Source organism: Galleria mellonella, unplaced genomic scaffold (genome assembly GCF_026898425.1).
Source record: "Galleria mellonella isolate WM207_F2 unplaced genomic scaffold, CSIRO_AGI_GalMel_v1 utg57, whole genome shotgun sequence".
Classification (NCBI taxonomy): Eukaryota; Metazoa; Arthropoda; class Insecta; order Lepidoptera; family Pyralidae; genus Galleria; species Galleria mellonella.
Genome location: NW_026442119.1, coordinates 340,317 through 366,509, shown reverse-complemented (window position 1 = coordinate 366,509; position 26,193 = coordinate 340,317). Strand labels below are relative to the sequence as shown.

The 26,193-nt window shown below is 34.7% G+C and overlaps 1 protein-coding gene across 1 annotated transcript; it reads right to left on the bottom strand.

Annotated features, from left to right (window-relative positions):
- Window positions 1-1,244: 1,244 nt before the first annotated feature.
- On the bottom strand, window positions 1,245-25,472 carry LOC113509690 (potassium channel subfamily K member 1-like). Its single transcript, XM_026893090.3, has 5 exons — window positions 24,717-25,472; window positions 7,134-7,274; window positions 6,390-6,599; window positions 5,683-5,871; window positions 1,245-5,131 (listed from the first exon to the last, which is right to left on the bottom strand). Exons 1-5 carry the CDS (start codon window positions 25,072-25,074, stop codon window positions 4,830-4,832), a joined length of 1,200 nt encoding a protein of 399 aa, XP_026748891.1. The 5' UTR covers window positions 25,075-25,472; the 3' UTR covers window positions 1,245-4,829.
- Window positions 25,473-26,193: the final 721 nt, after the last annotated feature.

Here is a 26,193-nt window from a genome sequence, read left to right as displayed (position 1 = left end):
AATAGCAGTTCGGCTTTGGCCAATAAATCTTTTTCTGCATTAATATCGGTTGATGATAAACATGTAAAAAGTCCTGCTTTTATGAGTACAGCTTCTGCTTGTATTTTCCATGTATCATAATTTGTTTTATTAAGATGTTCAAATCCAACTTGATTTTTTGTATTCGCCATCTGTGCGTTGCTGGCCCATAACCTGATGGATGTGGAATGTTACAGGAGACCAATAATGTTATTTAATATTTAAATATTTTATTACGTACAATGTTACAACGATTATTTTAGTGACAAGATACAAGTCAGTTTATTTTTCTATTTAATTGAGCTGTAGGTCTATAGCCGTGTACAACCTTTTTCTTACACTTACAGTCGTTGTTTGGTTTATTTTGAATGGTCCACTGTGGTTTTCATTACTGGAGAATTAGTCTTCAATTTAAATTATAACGTTGAATTACAGCAAACTTACTGAGGTGGTAAATTTCTTACTAATACAAAATGTAAAAATTTGTAAAAATGTTTGAATTAGTAATAGGCATATGATGAGGATGATAAATATATTAATATATATCCATATATTAACTCAATAATAGATTTATTAAATATCTGTTGTCTATTATTAAATATCGAAATAAAGAACCTGATCAAAATGAAAATACCTAAATGTAATAATCCAACTGGTATTTATTATGATTCCCACAAAAAAAAAACACTTAATCATAATCATGACATAATTACTATATATAGGAAATAAATCTTATTAAATGCTATAAAAATCATTATAATTAAAGATTGTGTTCTACAAAAAAAAAATACCGATTTCAATTATAGCAAAACCAGTCATTTTGATCTCAAAATTGAACAATTGAATCGATTTTTATAAATTGTCTATGGGAACAGTTTGTAAGTATATCTTTTCATAGAAAAAAAAATAATTTTCCAAATCAATTTAGAATTGACGCAGAAAGAGAAAAATTATTGATGCCCATTAATTCTTCTCTTTTCGTGTCTAGGGAATGTAGATAAAGTTTTGTTTGAGAAATCAGTACAGAGTACGATAGGGCTGATATACCTGACCTGAAGAAGGTAAAAGCCCTTAAAATAATATAAAAAAAAATTTAAACAAAAAAATATAACCGATTTGAAAACCTTCTATTTGAAGTTTGTTAAAAATGCGTTCAGGATAAAGGAAAATATAGTTAAATTGAGAACCATGTCCTTTTTTAATTTCGGTTGAAAATTAAACAGTGATACATTTCCAAGCCAATTTATTTATGAATTACTTCAGATACAGTTTGTCTATAATGCAGTTAATCCATTCGAGGCATTTTGTGTTTATTACCGTTGTCTACTGTCTATTTGGGTACTAATAGATATGGATATTTTTATGTATTGAGTCATACGAATATTCGTCTAATACACAATAATTATAATGTAGTAAGTGAATACACATTTATAACATTAATTCTTATTTAAATTCTGATAATATATAATTGTGTAGATTTAGGGCCCGATCTATCACTAGCAAGTTAACATAGTAATTTATTACAAATGGGCAGGAAATATTCATTTTTGCCCGGAGCGGCATATATGAAAAAATAGACCAAGCATTGGTTAGATTGATCTAATAAATACTGGAATATTGTGTTCAAAATTCGATAGTCATTCCCTGTAAATTATTGCTATAAATAAAACCGTTCGATCACTCAATACAGGTGTCATCCACCTATATTTAATCCATTTACATTCAGACAAAAGTACCCTTAATTTTTTACATTGGGCTCGATTCTGAAATGTCATTAAAATGTATATTGAAGAATCAGTTCTAGGTAAGTTCTTATTTTAAATTTGGTACTTAATTGTGATTTGAAATTGTAATTTTGAGTTTTAGAGAATAGTATTTCGGAATCGACACCATTGTTTATAAATTTAAATAAATAAATAAAAGTTTTTATTCTTTTTCTATTAATGTAACAAAATATTTTAAATTGATATAAATCTTTGACTTTGTTCATAAGTTTTATAATATTGTCATCGATTGTATTTCGATTCAAATTGTTATGACGTTATTTCATTATTTAGATTCTCACAAAACGTTACAATGTTACAATGATCCGATCATTTTGTGTCACAGCCACATATTTTTAAAACAAATATATAATTTTCTACAGTGATTCCTCTGTACAAATAATGAAAATTTACAAAACAAGAAACGTTTCATAAAATCTGCATTAGTTTAGTGAATAGATCAGTGAATACACACATAGGTAGATAATACAAACACGTTTTCATTTTACAAATGACGTATAAACATTTTTTTTTTATTTTCTATTCTATTTAATACTATTAAATACAAATCTTTAAGCTTTATAGATATATCTTTATTTTTTTTTTCTATTTTCCTACGCAAGACATATATATATATATTTGTTTATATTATATTATTTGATAAATCCAATGACTACTAAATTATTGGTCATCTATCACACATAATTGATACGTACGTCAAATTTTTACATCAACTTTTTTTTTAATTATACTTTTTAATTTACTCTATCATGATAAATTGTGATGAGCACGCAGGGCGCGGAACGCGTCGAAAGAGCCGCGGATGATCTGAAAATTGCTACTTTAATTTCTGAATGGATTTCCGTGTGGTTCAGGCATAGAATGGACCATCCCTTCCTTTCCTGTGACTGTTGTAAGAGGTGACTAAAGGAGTTTAAGGGTCGAGAAATGAGCAGAATGACTGCGGTTGTCAACCCGCCTGCCAAGCGTGGCGTGGATAAAGGTGGAAGTAGCCACCTGTACGTGCTCAGTACTACCCACATATCTAACAATATCCTTAAAGAGCAATATGATAAAAAGTGAGAAAAGAGGGGATGACAAAAAAAGTAGAAGAAAATAGTTTTGAATAAATCCTTATTACGGTTAAAGATTCATAAAAATTCAGATATGATCAGTGCAAAATGCATCGATTTAAACACTTACTTTACCCCATCTACTATTACAACAATCAAACAGCTGTGTTTGCATGTTGGAAGAAAAGCCTTTATTTTTAATTATTACGCATAGATGGGATCTTTGTGATATCTATGGTAGTTTATGTGTATAAGCGACAGATAGTGGCTAAGATAGTCCACTTTTTACCATTCCATTTGTATTGCCATATGTGTTCTTTACGATTTTCCATATCTACGGCTTATTCGACGCATTAAGTGCGTGCTCTTTTTATAATTACTCGTTTGCCATCAATATAGATATACATATTAAATACACTTACTTATTTTAAACCATTCAATACAGCTAATAATCATACCTACCATAGAATATTAAAATAATAAAAAAACAAATTAACAGACAGTATTTAGCTAGACACTCCCATTTTTAATTAGATAGTTTATGTAGAGTTGTACATTTAATATGCAACTAGTTTGAAAATGTGTTTTTTTTTATAAATTCTTATTTACGTGTATATTTTAAAAGACGTATACGTTTATAGAGAGACATGGTAGTCAGTCTGTTCTGCTATAACACTGTTTTGTCAGGTTTTGAACATATTTCGTCCGACCCTTCGCCCGTCGTGTTAGACGCACGCGTAAAAAATTTAAAAATCAATTAGAAAAGTGTGAAAAATTGAAAAAAGTTCGTCAGTCTTATTATCGTACCAGCTCAGTTCGACCAGCTTTACCAGATGTGTTTTGATTTCTTATTTTTAAACGAATAAATAAAGGGGATGATATACTTTGTTATTCAAACACAAGGGACGGTATGTGATAAAGGGTTTTTGAAAATATTTATTTTAATTAGATTCTTTTTTATTAAATCAACACTCATTAAATTTACGCTTACTATTAGGTATGATGACCTAGACTAGTTAATTTCATTTAGTGCAAAATAAGCATAGAAAACATTACGATAATCAAATTAACTTAAAAATAAAGACTACACTTAATTACCTATAAAAATATTTTTTATCATTCCGCGATATTACTTAGACACTGTTATAGGTATTTCCATTTAATAGACGTGACATCTCAGGAAAATAACTATTATTCCAGCTTACACTGCCAAATTATTCGCTAAAATATCTACCACGTTACATTTACGAGTATAATCGAATTATAAATATATTAAATATATTGCAAACACCAATAAATTAGAAAATTATTCAAACGATAAGGAATTTAAGATCGTTCGAATTGATATTTTTATAGTAATTTTTAAAGACGTTAACAAATTTATTACCAAAAATAAAACGACATGCAGCCATTTTCAATCAATTAATGTTCCACAGAAGAGTGTTTCATTACATTTGCATTTCCACAATCGAATGCTTCCTATTTCTCCATACAGTCGAACTACTGCGACGAAAAAGAATTTGTAGACGTAGATTGGCTGGCTATTATAGAAAAAAAATTGTTTGAACATGTGTAATATTATAAAGTTGCATAATAGATGCAATGTTCTAGTGTTAATTTTAAATGTAACGCCCGCTTCTTGCATGTAATCCGTTCCGATTTACGTAAGTTTTTATTTTTTTATTTAAACTTTACGATCAATAAAAAGTGATTTAAAAAGCGGGCTTAATGCTAATGGTATTCTATGCCAGCCAGTCTATAATTACGTGTCATTACATTGTAAATCATAGTATAATAATTGTAATTATTATGATCACTTTCTGTAAGTTCAATTTCGTCACAGTAGTTAATGACATAAGGTAGCACTCGACAGCTTATCACTGTATCACCAATGATGTCACAATAAACAATATAAATTAAAAAAATACGAAAGCCGTAGTGGAGTCATGAGATGTCTGAGTTTTGGACTATCTCTTCAATGAACCCTCATGTCTCTGGCGTGAACCGGTGTAGTGTCCTCGGGGCTTGGACTATCATCCAAGTGTGGTCTAATGTGGACCACCGAACGACGCTGGTCGTGGTGGTTGTAGTCATCTCTCATCACCAGCCCTCCAATCCCGTACCCTGGGCCCATCATCCCGGAGCCGCTGAGACGCATCTTCTCAGGATCTTCGTCCAGTTTTACGGAGGAGAACACAGTGCTAAGGTTCAGTTGAGGTATGTCGTAGAAGACGGTCAGCGTCAGCACGAGGAATGTCAGTCCGATAAGGAGGTAAACTAGAAGAAACGAGATTTACGTTAAAAATATTATTTTTTATATATTTATTTATCTTCACTGAAAAAAAACACAATTAATCGTTGATTCTTGATAAATTTGTCGCGATTTGCCAACGGACCTGATTTCTTTATCATCTATCACTCGTCCATGATGTACTATGTAAAGCTGATATCTGGTAAGTCACGTCAAAGACATTTGGATTTGACTAAGGATGCCTAAAACTTTTAATATCAAAGGGCACCTCAACACAAGTAGAAGATTAAAGTAAGGCATGAACTTTTTCCACCGTGCGTTTTTCAAAGCACTTTTTTCCACGCAAAACCACTCTTTGGAATCAAATTCCAGCAGCAATATTTCCGAACGTGTTGTGGGTGATCATGGGCGGCGGTAGTCACTTACCACCAGGTGAGCCGCATGCTTGTTTGCTCCCTGTGTTGTAAAAAAAACTTCTTGTATGACTAAGGTGATCTAGAAACTATTGACAATAGAGGGTGCCCCATTATAGTATATATTATATATACAATATAAAAATGTACTATACAATACTCACAAGTGGTAGCCACTTTGTACACAGGTCGGTATAGTTGTCCGGGCGAATCGCCGGGGATGTAATCACCCAGTCCGATGGTGGTCAGAGAAATGAAGCAGTAGTAGAAGGAATCAAGGAAATCCCAGTCCGGCTCTAGATTCGCGAATATAGCTGCTGGCACCACCAGGAAGAACACTACCATCGTTGTCACTGCAAGAAAATATTATAAAATAAAAATGCTGTATGATCCCAACATTGAATTTGCCACCTCTTCATATTTCGTACGTGTCGTAAGAGGTGGCTAAGGGAACTTAATGGTCGAGGAGTAAGGAACAGCGTCCTTTTTAAAACATCACCAAAGCCTAACTGCGATTACGCTTGGTACTTGGTTGATGATCACTATTGGTAAAACTCTCTTTATGGCGAAGACCTATGTTCAACGGTGGACAGGTAACGACTGATATGATGGATCCGAGATATAGATTATTTATCCACTGACTCCCAGGTCAGTGGACAGATAATTTGATCTGCAATGAGTTGCAAGGAATCAGTGGATGCAGATGTTTCGGGACCGTTCTTAATGGCAATCTATGTGAGGCCCATGTATAGATTATGTGTGCACAAAATTTAATTCAAATTAGTTTAATCACACCAAATATTCATCGTCAACATCTGGACATCTTGAACTTAAACTTCCATCTAGAATTTTAAACAACATGGAAACTAACCAATAATCATCAAATGCACAAGTCGTATGGTGAATGGGCGGTACAGGTGGCCGAGAGAAGCGTTCAGGGCCCTCAGCATCGTCGTGGCAGGCAGTAGCAGACGTTCCACTAGCGCGGAGAGCAGCACCAGCGTCAGCGGGATCCCGAGCAGTGCGTATACCATGCAGAACAGCTTGCCCGGCTTGGACAAGGGTGTTACGTGACCGTAGCCTATAAAATATGATTTAGTGTTTTTAGAGATTCGATACATGAATCTATAGTCATAATGGGTGGGAGGGGTTGTTAGGAACAAAAACTTATGGTTCCATTGGTAGTAATATATCCTTCAGATCAATCTTCACGGTCCCCCTTATAAACAACTGATTTGCTTCCATCCTGACTTATGATCCCTTACTGGTAACCCGTTAACGTAAACCAAAAGCGCTAGCAATACTATAAAATCATTTTCATCTATTAAAGAAAAAAACCCGTTAAAACATATCATCATTTACTGCTAATTTTGAACCAATTTCGTAAATTTTTTTTGGGATTGGTGATTATTTACATCCGAGTTGAAAACTTTATAATGACTGAAGATGCCGTTTCGTTTTACGAGACCATATATTACTAGTTGTGAAGTAAAATCCACATATAAATACAGTTTTATTGTTTTAAATTCGATTATATTCAATGTAAGATATCTATGAAGCATCGTTTAATTTGCTTAATGTATCTGTTTTAAGAATATTCATATACGAAGCTTACCTATGGTGGTAACCACAGTTGATGAGAAGAACAGCGACTGTCCAAAGCTCCAGTTGGGCCCGCCACTGGAGTTGCGGGAAGCTGACACCCCCCTGTTGCTGGCGCGGACCACCTCGTCCAGCAGTGTCTCCAAATCATCGTCTAGTAGCAATACAAATGGTCCACATTAGTATCCTAAATGTTACTTTTTTATGCAACTTAGAATGGTAAACGAGCTGACGGCCCACCTGATGGGAAGTGGAAATCGTCGCCTATAAATACTATAATTATTAGAAGAAGTTCGATAACCTTTCATATTATTCATCAATCTCCGACCACTATTCAGTCCACGCACGTGTTGCGACACGCTCAGACTATATATATTACATTAAAAACCAGATTAATTAAATTTAAATATGAGAGCGATTTTTTTAAATTTTTTTATGATTTAGATGTGAAAGTTTTATAGTACGAAGACTGATACTAAGGTCAGATATTAAGAGATAACGTTGCCTGATGATAATGCAATAATGAAGTTACTAATAATAGATCCTGTCAGGTGGACCTCCATGCGGTTTCCTTGAAAACTATCGTAGTTAATTCCTAGTGAATTCGTTACGACGGGTAAATTTAACTGACTTCATCCTCACTTATCATTCCTCACTCGTTCTGTCAGCGTATACCAATCACATGCCAGAAAAAAGCACTCTTACAAAAGTTGCCTATAATTTTTCATTAGGCACATTTTTTATAATTTTTCTTTAGGTTTTTAAACCAAACTCAATAATAAATAAGTACCTAATTTTTTCATTTAAAAATTAAATGTTCAAACCGTAATTTCAATATTCTCTGGGACCTGCCTTTGTTTATTTACATCTTACGACAAAGGAAAAATGGGTTCGTCTTAACCACAATTTGTTACAATTAAACATTAAATCTCGGAGTTGGCTCAAACAAAGCCTGGAAGCGCTTACGATTAGTGACGAAGGGAAATTATAATATGCTATTAACTCAAATTTGTAAATGAGAACGTATTGTACAGTTTTGAAGCTGTGTGCGTTGTTTATGAATTAATTTTATTTTCATTTACAGACTAATTTATTAATCTAATAAATTTGCCTTCAAATAGAGTGTTCAGTCTCACATATTGAATTTTCTAAATCAGTGTTTATCAACGTGTGGGTCACGAACCCTGTGTCGGGGGAAGGGGCTTGTTGAAGCAATGGAGTTTGACAGTCCCCCTGCTAGCAATATGCCCTATTGGGTCAACCTCCGCGTGGTTCCCCCTGGAAACCATCGTGAACAATTCTTTTTGAATTCATCACGATGGGCTAACTGACCTGCTTCATCCTCATCTTTTATCCTTTACTGGTGCCCCGCTGGTGTATACCGATAGTGCGGGTGGGGTTACCATTCCATTATCACCCATTAAAAAAAGACTCCCTCGCGAGGATCGCAAAGGATCTATAGAGTATTTTTTTAATGGCTAAAAATAAAATGGTAACCCCTTACCCCTACCATTGAAGGGATGAGGATGAAAACAAGCCAGCTAGCCCATCATAATGAATTCATCAGGAATTAATCATGATAGTTTCCAGGAACCGCTAGGAGGTCGACCTGGTTGGGTTTATTGCTAGCAATGGGATTCTCAATCTCCATTACTAACAATCCCTTTCCCCCCGACCTACACGTGTACTGAATTTCACATAAATCCCTACAAAGGTTTAAGCGTGTTTGAGTAACAAATATAGAAACAAATTTACATATTTTCACATTTATAATACTTTTCCGTGGGATTTTTTAACCCGTCTAACGATAAGGAAGCAGCCCTAGTTACTGTACTACGTAGTACCTACTTGACATTGACAAACTATCAGGAAGTGATTGGGCAGTATTTGTTAATTGCTAATAAATAGGTAATTTGGGGGGAAAGGGGTTGTTAGCAATGGAGTTTGACAGCCCCATTGCTAGCAATATGCCCTATCAGGTTGACCTCCACGTGGTTGCCCCTGGAAACCATCGTGAACAATTCTTGTTGAATTCGTCACGGTGGGCTAACTGGCCTGTTTCATCCTCACCTATCATCTTCCACTGGTGCCCCGCCGGTGTATACCGATAGCGCGGGTGGGGTTACCATTCCATTATCACCCATAAAAAAAATAGGTAATCAGGTTGTGGAGTACAACTTGACTGTGAGTCTACGCTGGCGAGGTACCAGTGAGGATAAAGCAGGTCAGTTAGCCCACCGTGATGAATCTAACAATAAATCAATCACGATGGTTTCCAGGGGGAAGCATGAGGAGGTCGACCTGTATATATATATATATATATATATATATATATACATCTTTTATAATTTTATTAAGGAAAAACATATCGAGATATATATTAGGTAAAGTAAAAATTGTAGATATCAAAGCCGAATTATATTATTTTCAATTGAATGCCCATGCCGAAACCGTGAGGCGTTTCTCCTCGGGTAGCGTCTACGATATTTTTCTATTATTCAGATCGCGTCTTAGTTTAGTTGTATATCTACACAAACATCTAAAATTGATGTAAAAATATCAAATGTATCTAACATCTAAGATCAATCGCCTCGAATGTGTATTATCAAATATTTGTTAGTACAGTCAGCGTAAAAACATTATTAATATAATAAAATTTTCCATAACTTTATGCACCGTTTTATATATTTTATAACTAGCTGTATCCCGTGGTTTTACCCGTCTGAATCAATATGTTAAGTGTCCTACGTGTTAAATTAGAGAGTAAGTTAAAGTCACAAACTTTTACAACAGGCGTGATATATATATATATCGTGGTAACATACGTCAATCAACGCAACTGGGGGTACAGTATAAATCTGCTGATAACCTGCTGATCTCGCATCGGGTCGGCTGTATACACGTCATAAAATTGCTTTGGCGTCGAGGAAAATAACAGGGGTGGAGCCTGTAAGTAATATATGATTATAATGGGTCCGATTATGATGCGACATTCCTCTAAATTCATCTTTTAACCTAAAATAATAGGTTAACTAGTGTAACTTGATAGTTAGTGTTTTATGGTTGCTGGCGCGGACCACCTCGTCCAGCAGTGTCTCCAAATCATCGTCTAGTAGCAATACAAATGGTCCACATTAGTATCCTAAATGTTACTTTTTTATGCAACTTAGAATGGTAAACGAGCTGACGGCCCACCTGATGGAAAGTGGTAACCGTCGCCTATAAACATGAGCAGTACCATGGACATAGCGTTGCCATTCCTGAGGACTCAGGTGTTATTCCTCCGTACCCAGTAAATTTACGCCATATCCCACCCTTCAAACCGAAACATAGCCATGCAAACACAATTGCTTCACGGTTGAAACACGAATGGGACAGAGGTACCCAAGCAATCGACTTTTATACAAAGTCTCCCTCTGGTAGTGAACACTTAACGGCTGATATTATCATCAAGATCATTGGAACAAATCATTAATATTAAATGGATGTCACCGCGGTCTTCCATAGGAATTGTCAATTATAGCCTGGTAAATTCGTTATGGTAAAAAAACCTGACTTTATCGTCACCTATTATCCCCTTTAATCCACTAATTCTGTTAGCGTAAAGCTGTAAACCAACAATGCAGGTTAACATACATTTACATCGTTTAAAAAAAAACAGATACAGAGCAAAAAAATTTGAATTCAGAACATCGCGCCAACTTTCTTTTTTTTAGAAATATTCAAAGATCCATTTGGCCTATTTAAATTGCAATCCACCGAGCGATATTCAGATAACCGATGCACTGTATATAATGCGTTTCAGTACTGCAGCGGCGCGGGGTCGATGTATGCCCCCATCTGTGCTAACGTTCTCCGCTGGGTCACACCGGCCGCAGCACAGTGATAACGACGGAGCGATTGCCACTACGTTATAATTATCTGTGTTGTAAGGGAATGTGGTCGTGACCGTGTGTTCCCGGCGTAGAATTACCCTTACTTATCCCGTGGGTATCGTAAGAACCGACTAGGGGAGGACGAGCGTTGGGCAACAGCGTCCCTCTTAGTCTCTAAAGCCTGACTGCGGTTGCCAATCCGCCTGTCAAACGTGGCAACTACTACACCAAAGGGGGAGACTTATGTTAAGCAGTGGACAGGTAAAGGCTGATATGATGATGATGAATGGAATGGGATTCATAGTAATGGGAGTTTGAAAGCCTAGCAATATACCCTATCAGGTTGATTTTCATGCGACATTCCCCAGGAAACCATGATGGTTAATTCTTGTTAAATTTATCACGATATGCTGACTGATTTGCTTTCCTTCTCACTAATTAAGCTGTTAAGGAGCCATAAGGTAATAAAAAAATTCACTTTCACGTCTTACTTCTTACTAAAATAATAAATTTGTAACTTTACCATATCTGTATATGAGAGATATTTAAGAAAAATGTATATGAGTGATTAAAAAAAAAATAGAAGCCAGATCGATATTGTTTTAATAAATTTTGTCTATTTGTTTGCTTGTCTGGCTTTATGTTTGATCCAAATATCACGAAAAAACGCACGTTATTTGATGCGGTTTTCACAATTGTATTCCTGAAGGTTTACTTATGAACTGCGTTTTTGTATCATGATACGCCATCTAAAACTTAGTTATTTTATTGCTTTATCCACTTTTATTTCTTTGCACACGTTTCAGTACAAGTAGCGGATAAAAAACTAGTTTATAATTAGAAAGGACGCGAAAGTACAATCACTGTGAAATGAACGTCAACATGATTAGTAAATATATCCCGGCATAACTCACTGGATCTATGATTAACGAATTTCCCTATACCAGTGTATGGGTGGATGAATCGAGAGAGGCGCCATCTAGTCTGATTAGCGGACAGTGTATCCGCTACCCGCTAATGTCGTGTAATGTGAACACAGCATACTTGAGATGCTGGGGTCACGCTGTCGACAGCGGTGCGGCGGTGTGTTAGTGTATGATCTACTTACATATTATGCACGGCTTCACGAGAATATTACAATCACATACTATGACAGATATTGGATGTATGCCTACGAAATCAATTCCGTATTATATGTATAATATAATGCTAATCCCTTCTGGGCTTATAATATTTGTCTTGTAAACATACAGTATAGAAAAGTTGCCAGTAGGTCTAGGTATATATGTGCACTTCCTGATTTTCTTTTTTATGTATCTTTGAGTAACACGATTTAAAAATTATAGTTGCCTTGAAAGAAAGAAAAAAAGAAAGAAAGAAAAAAAGAAATAGTTTTTAAGGTAGGAAATTTATACCTATACTAATACATAAAACAGATAGGGTATCATGTAGTCCCGGCATAGACTGGGCCACCCCTTTCTTTAAATCATATGGTAAAATAAAAACTAAATCATATGGTCCTTTCTTGTTATGCAAATATAATTAGTAAAAAGACGAAAGATACACTAACAGTTGGCATTTTTCTCAATTCATAGCAGGCTAGTGTATAGAAAATTTTTGTTCATATTAATATGTCAATTATTTGTCCATAACAAATATTATATTACTAGACTATATATTCGACACAGTTTATGTAGAAAGTATGCAAGCAGGTTGTATCTGAATTTGTAAGGGTTATACGGCCAATAAAACCTACTTTTTTTCAATGGGTGTAAATGGTATGGTAACCCCGACTGCGCTAACGGGATACGCTAGCGGAGCACCAGTGAAGGGTGAAAGATGAGAATGAAAACAGGCCAGTTAGCCCATCATGATGAATTCATCACGAATTAACCATGATAGTTTCCAGGGAGAACCGCGAGGAGGTCGACCTGGTTGGGTATATTAATAAAACCTACTGAAAACTGAGAGGCTACTACGAATCGAGAAAAAAGTAACTGATAGTATATCACACGTTCTTTTTTTGTTAATCATATAAGCATAAGAAGAAAAGAGGCAACAATATGATTTACTGTTTATATTTTACCATTCTATGTAATTCCTTGTTCTTAGGTTACAACTATCTCTGTCTCTTCTGAATTTCTACTATGTTAACAATCTAATTTCTACTTTTTCACTTTAAATATATTTATGGTTGTAAAAAAAAAAAAAAAACAAGACTATTTCTTGTTTTTTTAAAAAATTAAACTCGGAACAAACTTTCCGTAAAATATTTTATAATATGACGTCTGTAGAAGGTTAACTCATTTAAAATTGTTGCGGCGTGGCGTGGGCGGCTTCATCGGGAGAGAGCTAAATTTATCTCGAATCTGAAGCACGACATTGTATTAAATATATTTGAAATACATAATAACAAGGATCGTATTTGTGCTTGATAATATTAGAGACGGGTAAATTTTAATCATACTAATACTATACTAGCGACTCACCCTGGCTTCCTACGGTTTATTTTTTAATAAAATATATAGGTATGTAGATAGATAGATATTCTATATTGTTTTCTCCATAAGATTACAATAAGTACACTTATTATAGATATAAACAATTACAAGAAATGATCACAGTGAGAAAACAATGGGCGATCTTATCGCTAAAAGCGATCTCTTCCAAGCAACCTTTGGGTGGAGTAGAGTGATTATAAATAGTTTAATTGGAGGTACGATGAAAATTTTATCATTTATCAATATGTAATACATGTAATATGTAATACATGGAAAAATGTGGGACAGAGTGGCTCAGGATAGGCGAGAGTGGAAACGGTTGGAGGGTAGTTGCGTGGAGTAAAAATAAATATGATTTAATATTAGAACAAAGAGGTGCGAGCGCGCGCGCGCGCGCTCCTGTGTGTGTGTGTGTGTGTGTGTGTGTGTGTGTGTGTGTGTGTGTGTGTGTGTGTGGCCTTTGCCAAATGGCAAACAGATCTTCAAAAAATAAGCAAGACACAGTTATTAGAATAAGTTATTTTAGTTTTTTTTTTTTTAATTTTATGTTTATAATAAATAATAATAAAAATTAGTTTATTCATCTCCACAAATTACAATGTATAATAATATTACATTTTACTTTATACAAAATAAAAGTATCATAATTTGTGGGAGATCTGGAGCCTAAACTAAGTCGTAACTTGTATCTTAGACACCAGGTTCCCCCCAATAAAGTATTGACAATTCAAAGTAAAAGGTAGTTGCGTGGAGTAAAAATAAATATGATTTAATATTAGAACAAAGAGGTGCGAGCGCGCGCGCGCGCTCCTGTGTGTGTGTGTGTGTGTGTGTGTGTGTGTGTGTGTGTGTGTGTGTGTGTGTATGTAATAATGTAAATATATATCCTTACTTATTATTTAATAAGTATATACACACATACATACACATATACACTTACATACACTCATACATACATACGTGTACATAAACACCAATACACACACGCATACACAGAGAGAAAGAGAGAGAGACTGGTAAAAGAAACTTTAAAATTAGTTAAGTAGTTTTGTTTTATCTATTATAAACATACAAACAAATCTTTCCTCTTTATAATATTAGTGTAAATATGAAAATTATACAAGTGAACTTTGATACAAGTATCTGTATATTTACATTGTCAAGGAATGTTGGTATTTATGGTATATAAATGCCACTGGATTATACAGCGCCATCTGTTGTCAAATTAAGCTAAGGGTTTTTTTTGATGGGTGAAAATGGAATGGTAACCCCCCTGGCGCTAACGGAATACGCTGGCGGAGCACCAGTGAAGGGTGATAGATGAGACTGAAAATAGGCCAGTTAGTCCATCATGATGGATTCATCAGGAATTCAGCACGATGGTTTTAAGGGGGGACCACGTGGAGGTCGACCGGACAGGGTATATAGCTAGCAATGGGATTCTTAGTCTCCATTACTAACAATCCCTTTCGCCCTGCAAAGGGGGGTTTTGCCATTAGTTGCAGACGGGTTGACATCCGCACTTAGGCTTTGGTGATGATTTGAGAGAGACGCTGCCGCCCTTCCCTCGACAATTAAGTTCCCTTAGTCGCCTCTCACCCACAGTAAAGGAAAGGGTGGCCCATTCTATCCTGGAATCTCACGGCACTTTACTACTGTTAGGGGGGAAAGGGATTGTTAGTAATGGAGTCTAACAAACCCATTGCTAGCAATACACCCTATCAAGTCGACCTCCACGTGGTTCCCCCTAGAAACCATCATATGCATGCATGCAAAGTATATTGCTAGCAATGGGGCTATCAAACTTTATTGCTAATAATTCCTTTCCCCTTTAGTCGGTAGTCCCTTAATGGCATCAGTATTAATATTATTATTAAGTTTTTTTATACAACTTAGAATGGCAAACAAGCTGACGGCCCACCTGATGGAAAGTGGTAACCGTCGCCTATAGACATGAGCAGTACCATGAACATAACAGAGTATACTGTTTCGCCCATGATACCCCCGTTCATGCGTTGCCATTCCTGAGGACTCAGGTGTTATTCCTCTGTACCCTGTAAATTCACGCTATATCCCACGCTTCAAACCGAAACACAGCCATGCAAACACAACTGCTTTACGGTAGAAACACGACTGGAACAGAGGTGCCCAAGCAATCAACTTTTGTACAAAGTCTCCCTCTGGTAAAAATAAAATTTTAAATGAAAAAAAAAAACAAAAATGATTAGGTATAAGAGCATAAAAATAAAATTGCTTACAGCTCTTCTAAAGGGTGAAATAAAATGGTTTTCATCAGTTTACAATGTAGGTACAAGCTGAGCTTTATTGTCGAAATAAATCCGACTGCTCTTTTAATTTTGCGTTTACTGTTTTCTCTGGAAAGTTCTACGGCTACTCAGTCAAAAGTGATTGAATAATTAAGACTTTTCCCAAAAAAAAAAAAAAAAAAAATCGACTTCAAACTTTTTAACAAAATTTGAATTATGAAACGATACGAGTCGAGTGTATAATTAATGAAAACATTTTACAATAAAGACTGTGGAACAAAGTAAAAGTATTTAAAATAATATCTTTCTTTATACTCTCAGACCTATTTTTTTTATTAATGGTATACGCTGACGGGGCACCAGTGAGGGATGATAAAGGCATATGAAAATGAAAAAGGCGGGTCGGAATTCGGCACGATGGTTTCCAGGTGGTACCACGGGAAGATCGATCTGGTTGGGTATATTGTTTTTTTGATAGGTGAAAATAATATGGTAACCCTGCCTGCGCTAACGGGATACACTGGCGGAGCACCAGTGAAGGGTGATAGATGAGAATGAAAACAGGCCAGTTAGCCCATCATGATGAATTCATCAGGAATTAACCATGGTAGTTTCCAGGGGAACCGCGAGGAGGTCGACCTGGTTGGGTATATTGCTAGCAATGGGATTCTCAGTCTCTATTACTAACAATCCCTTGGTCTCTAATACTTATAATACCCCCCCCCCCATTCGTTTATTTCAATACGTATACCGTTAGCGCAGGTTAATATTTATCTGCAAAAATATTTCACCAGGTTAAGTCTCGACAGCGGGGGGAAGGGATTGTTAGTAATGAGATCTAACTGACCCATTGCCAGCAATACACTTTATTAGGTCGATCTCCACGCGGTCCTCCCTGGAAACCATCGTGGTTAATTCTAATGGAATTCGTCACGATGGGCAAACTGACCTGCTTTATCGTCACCTATTATCCCTCACTGGAGCCCCGCCAGTGTACACCGTTAGAGCTGGCGGGGTTACCATTCCATTATCGCCCATTTAAAAAAAAGTCCCGACAGAGTATTTAAATTTGTGTAAATCACGCAAAAGTTTAAAATTAACTATCACATTATCTGTGCTCCCGTTAAGAAGTAAATCCCCTTATGGGGAAGGCTTATGTTCAGCAGTGGACAATTAAGAGCTGGTATGATAATGATGGTATCAATTAATTTAAAAGCTTAGTCCCTATTGTTATCAATATATCCTATATTCGCAGTAGAGACTGGCCTCCCCATTACTAACAATCCCTTCCCCCCACAAATTTAGTATTATTAATACTTAATTGATATCATCATTATCATACCATCGGGCCGACCTCCACGCGGTCCCTGGAAACTATCGTGACTAATTTATCGCTGAATTAGTCAAGATGGGCTAACTGACCTGCTATTTCATCTTCACCAATCATCCCTCACTGGTGCCCGCCAGTGTATACCGATAGCGCAGGCGCGGCTACTTCATTATCATCCATTAAAAAAATACTAAACGTTGTCTGGAAGAGATTGCTTAGCAATAAGACCGCCTTTTGTACTAAACTATACTTATTGAAAATTGTTCAACAAATCCTGTTATGTTAGTGCAATAAAGTGTTAAATAAATAAATAAATAAACTTGTCACAATCAAGTTTGCTATTGCTTAATAAAGGGATTATTTTTTGGCAATTTCTTTTCTGTCGCTGACAACGAATGTCACATAATGAGAATGTGACATGGGTTCATAGAGTTTGAGAGACGAATCTTTCCACAATGTGAGTATATTTATTTGTTAGGGTACAGTATCTAAAAGATAATACAGTTCTCAATGATAAATCTTCTATGTTTCTATTCTTCTTGGTCTAAATTTAACGGTTAAAGAATATTATTAAAATATGAAATTAATTCAATAATTAATGAGTGATTGACAGCTATTTTTAGGGTACAGTGTCTAAAGGATAATATGGTTATCAGTGATAAATCTGCTATGTTCTATTTCTATTCTTCTTGGTCTAAATTTAACAGCTAAAGAATATTATTAAAATATGAAATTCATTCACTAATTAATGAGTGATTGACAGTTATTTTTAGGGTACAGTGTCTAAAGGATAATACGGTTATCAGTGAATCTGCTATGTTCTATTTCTATGCTTCATTGTCTAAATTTAACGGCTAAAGAATATTATTAAAATATGAAATTCATTTACTAATTAACGAGTGATTGACAGCTATTTTTAAGGTACAGTGTCTAAAGGATAATACGGTTATCAGTGATAAGTCTTCTATGTTCTATTTCTATTCTTCTTTGGCTAATTTTAACGGCTAAAATATTACTTTAATATGAAATTCATTCAATAATTAACGAGTGATTGACAGTTATTTTTAGGGTACAGTGTCTAAAGGATAATACGGTCATCTGTGATAAGTCTTCTATGTTCTATGTTTCTATTCTTCTTGGTTTATTTATAACGGCTAAAGAATATTATTAAAATATGAAATTCATTCACTAATTAATGAATGATTGACAGCTATTTTTAGGGTACAGTGTCTAAAGGATAATACGGTTATCAGTAATAAATCTTTTATGTTCTATTTCTATTCTTCTTGGTCTAAATTTAACAGCTAAAGAATATTATTAAAATATAAAATTCATTCACTAATTAACGAGTGATTGACAGCTATTTTTAGAGTACAGTGTCTATACGGTTATCAGTGATAAGTCTTCTATGTTCTGTTTCTATTCTTCTTTGCCTAATTTTAACGGCTAAAATATTACTCTAATATAAAATTCATTCAACAATTAATGAGTGATTGACAGTTATTGTTAAGCGATTTCAAAAAGAAATAAATTCTGAATTTACCATTTAAATTCTATTGCAAATTCTGAATCGATTTTGATAATTATTTTTTTGTATTCATTAGAGTTTACACCGATGCTTGTATTGTTTTAATTTTGTCACAGATGCACCTTTCCTCTTTGGGTTTACTGAAGAAAACTCTATCAGAGTTAAGCTCGCATTTGTACATTTTATTACTTCTATATTTTTATAACTGGTGTGTACAATAAAGAATTAAATAAATAAATAAAATGTAATAATTTACACAAATAAAAAAAAAGGAATCTTTAAATATTTATCGGGGTTGTCACGCCTTTGCCAAACCTTAAGAAACCTTAATACGCCGTTTTTAAAGAATACTGTTATCTCTAGAAGAACGCCTCGGCAGATAGATCATTCTACAACCTTAAGCTTCTCTGAAATCGCAGTGTGCGTGACAATTCTGGTTCAATATGTGAGGATAGATTCCCTGCCGATGGGATCAATATCTCTCTTTCTTCAGTCGTACATTCTTGACAGAGTGGTCATGGTTTTTATAATGACAGTGGATCGTCGATGAGGCCCTACTTCGTGATTGAGGTCCTCGCAATGCGTCTCTATCTACTTCTGTTCACAGCCGAGCGAGAGCATTCCACAATAGACTGTTGTGTGTCCGTTTCGATGAGGTCAGTTCATCAATATAAATGCACATAAATACCTATACAAATACCTATGAATATATAGATAGATAGATAAACTTTTTATTTGAGCCATTTATGACACACGTAAATTTACAAATGAGTTTATACAATCAAATTATTTACACTTTTTTAAATAAAGAACTAGAGGATTAACCACATGGGACAGATAAAGGAAACACTAGGCGTCATTTCGTATAGGGAGGTCAAGGATATGGCCTGGGATAGAGCTGGCTGGAGGAAGATGCATGAATTAGTTGTACCGACAAGAGGAAACTCTTAAATGAAAATGAATGAAATAAACAACAAAAGATAAAATACAAAAATATGATTACACCATGTGTGTCGCAGTGACCCAAATAGGCTACAGCTCGGTGATAGTTTTGCTTAAAAGCAAACCACTGATTTTCAACTGCAGCCTGAAGTTTTTTTTTTAATAGATGACAATAGAATGGCAACCCCACCCGCGCTTTCGGTATACACCGACGGGGCACCAGTGAAGGATGATAAGTGAGGATGAAGCACGTCAGTTGGCCCATCGTGACGAATTCAACAAGAATTGTTCACGATGGTTTCCAGGGGGAATCACATGGAGGTCGACCTAATAGGGCATATTGCTAGCAATGGGGTTGTCAAACTCCATTGCTAACGATCCCTTTCCCCCCTATAAGCAGCCTGAAGTTAGGCTACACGAACGCGTACAACAAACCCAGAGTGTAACCTGTGTAACCAATATAACAGCCAAAGATAAAATTGTATTATATAGATACATACTTACATAAATGATACATAAATAATATATTTCATTAATTAATTAAACATACAATATAAATAATTCACTACAATAATTATTAGGTTGAAAGCAGTCGCTACCAGGCGACCAATCCAAGTTTTTGCTTATTTAATAAATGCTGTACATCATTTTATATGAATCGTAGCAAACAGAAACATCAAATATCCATCTTCTATGTCTATTTGCTGCTTCTGATTGCTCATGTGTAAATTTATTTGAATGTTGAAGACAAAGCGATCCCTTGTCACATCCCGTTTGATGTATGGACACAAGTTTGCCCGCGGGATCCCTCGATATGCGCTCGTACGTGATCGGTAATAGTTTCAAAGGATAATTAACTGTCAAATCATTTGTTTGTGGCATCCTTATTAATCCTTATTAAATATTATAAATGTGAAAGTGAGTTTGTTTGTTTGACGGCTTAGCCAATCACTATGAAATTTAGTATACACGGAGGTGTTTCGGTTTGAAGGGTGAAATATGGCGTGAATTTACTGGGTACAGAGGAATAACACCTGAGTCCTCAGGAATTGCTACGCGTGGTGGGTATCATGGGCGAAACAGTATACCCTATTATGTCCATGGTACTGCTCATGTCTATAGGCGACGGTTACCAGTTTCCATCAGGTGAGCCGTCAGCTTGTTTGCCATTCTAAAATGTATAAAAAAAAAGGTTCTATGTGGGTTGGAGAAAGATATAAGTTCCTTTTCAAGTGACTCCGCAATCACTTTAATTCTCATCAGATTCTGATCATATTATGTTATGATTAAGGCGTTACATTCCTTAAAAGGCCATTTTAAAACATTATTCCCAGATTAGGACCATAGTAAAAATTTAACTAAAGTGTATTAAAATTCGATCCTTAAACTACAATCTCAGCGGGTAGCGGGAGAGAAAAGACAAAGTTACGCCCATACGACCAAAGTCAAGAACAAATGATGCGCCTCAAGTATCCAAACGTAGGGAATTGAGAGCTCATCTCGAGGTTAGCAAGGGTTAGGGCGATAAAGTGATTGTAAACACACAAAGTGCTATGATATTCGCGTTAGAACGTGCCTTAAATAAAGCACCAATGTTGATATAACATGAAAGCATTTTCATAGAACTATGTACTCACAGGAATATAAATGGTGAGTACAAAATTTATGCGTGCAGTAAATATCTCCTAGATGTGTTTATTTTTTTACATGTTGCTCGCCATGCGTGGCAACTGCTGGCAAAACTCCCCTTATGGGGAAGGCTTATGTTCAGCAGTGGACAGTTAACGGCTGAAATAATAATAATTATTATAGGTGTTAAAATTAAACTGATGTCTATTTGTTTCTTCCTTCTTAGTGTTTTAACGTCTTAATTAATGATAATTAAAATAGGTATAGTTACCTGCACCTAGTATTTGAGATGAAAAAGAATATAGGCCACTTATCAATTGAATGAATGAATGAATTTTTAACTTTATTTGCATTGTACAATATAGGAAATAAGCAAGACAATTTACAAACACAACGATACAATTGTATAAGTACAGTGAGGCGGTCTTATTGCTGAGTGCAATCTTTTCAAGACAACATTAGGGTAATGGACTAAATTTACAGGGTACAGAGGAATAACACCTGAGTCCTGAGGAATGGCAACGCATGGGGGGTATTATGGGCGAAACGGTATACTCTGTTATGTCCATGGTACTGCTCATGTCTATAGGCGACAGTTACCACTTTACATCAGGTGGGCCGTCAGCTTGATTGCCATTCCAAGTTGTATAAAAAAAAAGAAGACTTTAAATTCAATTGATAATTAGTCCAACGATTGTACAAGTGCCCGATAAATTGTTATCAGAGAACTAGTGTTATCATATATACAGTAAATTATGTGTATTTACTAGTTTATTTATTTACTAGCGGCACGTCAAGGCTTCTTACGGGTGGACATTTTTACATTTTAAAAAGTGGTTATTGTGACATAACGATAATAGTTGGACACATAGTATCGGGAAGTTTTTTGTAGTTATTGATATTTCCTTCAATATTGTAGAACACAATTTTGTTCTATCACCAAAAGTTTCCGCAGCGCACGCGACGAAAGATATTTTATAACATTTTTTTACACCTTGAATTACGTTATTAAAGTTTTAGTATGGATCCCTAATCTTTTTTAGCAATAAATATATATAATAGTCTATGTTACTCAGGGTGAATGTAGCTTTCTAATGGTGAAAGAATTTTTGAAATCGGCAAAGGAGTTTTTGAGTTTATTCATTACAAACATACATATACACAAAAATACAAATCTTTCCTCAAATTAGTGTAGATTATTATAATACATACAATTAGTTCATACAATTATTTCATGTACATACATAAATCATTTTGTTACAATGCTCTTATGATGAGTAAGTAAATGAAACCCTGTTTGGGTGCAGCAAAATTATATTGACAATTAGCTAATATTCAGGCGTTAATGAGAATTTAATTGTCACATTATATTTAATTGTTTTACATATAATTGTTTGTTTTTAAATATATTTGTCATGCAATAATTTCGATTTACATTAAACAAATAAACAACAATTTAAAATATCATAAAAATTTTCCGCCGAGATTTTCCCAAGAAACTACAGCATGGGGTTCTTCAAAAGGGGGGTAAAGAGGTTTCTTCAGGGTCGGCAACGCGCGCGTAATACCTCTGGTATTGCAGGTGTTCATAAGCTACGGTAACCGCTTACCATCAGGTGGGCCGTATGCTTGTTTGCCACCTCAGTGATAAAAAAAAATTATTGATTTGTACATCAGCAGTGTTTTGTTTTTCAATGGATGATAATGAAATAGTAGCCCCGCCTGCGCTAACGGTATACGAGTATGTTAGCGGTATACGATGGCTCTTTAGGCCTGCAGCGCCCACAAGAGGCCCAGAAAAAAAATTGGGGGCGTTGTGTAGAGGCTTGGGGGGTGATTTGTTGATCTTGAAGTAATAGTGGTTTTTAAGCAGGTGAAAAAATGGAGGCGAAAAAATAATTTATTCTCAAAGTGAGCAGTCTACTACTAACTACTACCTACTACTAACACCTGAGTCCTCAGGAATGGCAACGCATGGGAGGTATCATGGGCGAAACGGTATACTCAGTTATGTCCATGGTACTGCTCATGTCTATAGGCGACGGTTACCACTTTCCATCAGGTGGGCCGTCAGCTTGTTTGCCATTCTAAGTCGTATAAAAAAAAAACATCCCTAACTCAGCAGTACAATCATAAAAAATTTACAATTGAAAATAGCTTGTAAACAAGTGTATATGAATAAAAATTATTTCTATTCTATTCTAAGCACGTAACATAGGTAGATTTTAGTTTAACGCACTGTTAAATACTTTATTTTCAGTCTATAACTAATTAAATGCCTAATTAGGCATTTATTTAGATACCCTCTGTATTATATATTTATTTAACTAAGTGTTTAGTAAACAGATAATTTTATCAGTTATTAAATAACATTACTTACTATATTATGAGATGCAATTGTACTAATTAAACAGTCTGAACTTTGTTTTCTATAAAATGTTTAATAACTATGTCAATGATACGGTGTTTAACAAATGATATAGCATACATTAGAGATTTAATCTAATTTGTTTACTAAGAATGTGTGCAAGAATTTATATAAATTAGATCACATATATCCAAATGGTGATGTTTTGACAAATAGATATTTTTTTTATACAACTTAGAATGGTAAGCAAGCTGACGGCAAGATATATATATATATATATATATATATATATATGTATATATATGTATATATATATGTATTATATGTATATATGTATTACACATATGAAGTACAAAAGGCAGTCATATCGCTAAATCAATTTCTAGTTATATTTTTTACAATATATGTACATAAATAAATAAAATAACAACAAATACAATAGAGTTGACTACAATAGATCAAATATCCCATTTGATTTAATTATGCCAAGACAATATTTATCAACGTCAATAAGTTCATATTGAGATTATGAAATACTAAACCCAAAATAACTACCTACATTGAATTGTTTTACAATGTTTGTTATTAATTTTAGGTAGTTTCAAAATTAACTGTAGGCGATACTTTTCGTAAAAAAATATTTTGTCAAGCAAAGCTAAATTTCAAAATCTACTGGTGTAGCAAATTTAAATAAAATCCATTCTGCCGTTTACATATGATTGATTCTCAAACATCTAAGCATTCTTTCAAACAAATTTTTCAACCAACTTCAAAAAGATGGAGGTTTTCATTTGAGTTATATTTTTAAAGGGTATTATAACTTCGTCAGTTCTAAACCAATTTGGAAATTTATTCTTTTTATCTACAAAGGTGTACTCACAGTTCGGTCCAATAAAAAATTTATCAAAAACGGTTCTGTAGTTTAGTTTTTTGATCAAAATAACCGGTATTGTCACAATTGAGGTCGGTTTTTTTTTGGACACAATCTTTAATTATGATACAACGCTAACATAAGCGAAGCGAATGTTTCTTTTAACATAATTCTGTGGAATCATAATTTTTGTGCGTACCGTCTATACATTTTGTTGATCTAAACAATATTTGTTTATATACTTAGTAGAAACTATATATACAAAAGAAGATAAAAAAAAATTACCAGTAACATTAGGATGTTTCGCCATGAAGTCTTGTTTAGCTCTAATCACGTCCAATCTTATTTGATTCTCCAAGGGTGCTTCCAAAGCCGAGAATACAAATGCTCCAGATATCAAATATGTGAAGTAAAATATTATATAGGAGACCAGTAGTAGCGTAAATCTAGATTTGCCGAATAATCTTGTCGTCGCGAACAGCGGTTGAAACGGTGGATGCTTTTCCTCGTACAAAATTTCTCTCTCAACAACCATTTTCTTCGGATAAGGGAACAACTGGCTGTGCACAGTCATATCGTCACTACTTCTCGCTGAACTCATACTGCCATAAGACTGTATGCGTATGTACTTTTGCTTCTCCATGATTCGGAAATTTCAAAACGTCAACTGCCAAAATCTATGGTTAATGTTCGAAATTCAAAATTAGAAACTCACAACGCGCGGGAACGATCACTTTCCTAGTCGGCTTGAAGGGTTAACAGTTCCAGAACACAAACCGAAAATCCCGGAACGGGCGAGTTATTGGTCAACTGTACTTGAAAAACCTCTTGGGGTGGTTAGGTTCAACGAACATACTGAACTCTGTGACCTTAGTTTCGCGACGGCATTTTTCGAGCTTAAGAATCACCATTTTGATACATTTTAATGAAACTGGTTTGTAATAGAAATCTAATATGGCGAAAGCCCGATAAGTGCGCGAGAGTGGAAGGTGACCCGGCGTGTACCGCGCCGCGACCGTTACCCGACTGGCTAGCTGGCTGTCGTTCTGTCAAAGACACCGATATTTTATCTATACAACAAATAAATATTTGATAACTACCATCGATACGTGGTCGAGCAATGTTTCGATTACTTAATCGGTTATAAACCTTTACTGTAGCTCGCTTCTTTACTTATAAATACAATTCAAAATTGACCTTTTTACACACCTTGACAATTATAGATTTTTATAAAAAGGAAAATTGATAAACAATTGAAATAGAACAAAAAATATATATTTTACATCAAGTCAACAGACGGCATTTTTACTAACAATTAATTTTTATTTATTATTATTTATTTATTTATACAACAAGAACCAGCATATTTTTTAAACAAATACTAAAGAAATTTATTCAATCTCTAACGAACATGTATGTAAATACTTAACCTTAAATATATTAAAGTAATAATAATAATCAATCGTAATCACCTCAGATCATATAAATGTAATATACATATGTAAATAAATAAATAAAATCCATTCGTACTTGCCTTAGACTATCATTAGGTATACGTCAGGTGGAATTGCATAAAAAATAAATAAATAAAATTAAAAAAAAAACATGTATACCGTAATTTTACTTTTTTCCCCTTTCATTTCGGGCACAGACAATATAATACCTTTGAGTGTCCAGTTTCCCGTATCAAATAATGAGGATGGGACGGACACTTTACTTTGACTAAGTGTACCAAATTAGGAAAAAAAAAAACAAAAATCTA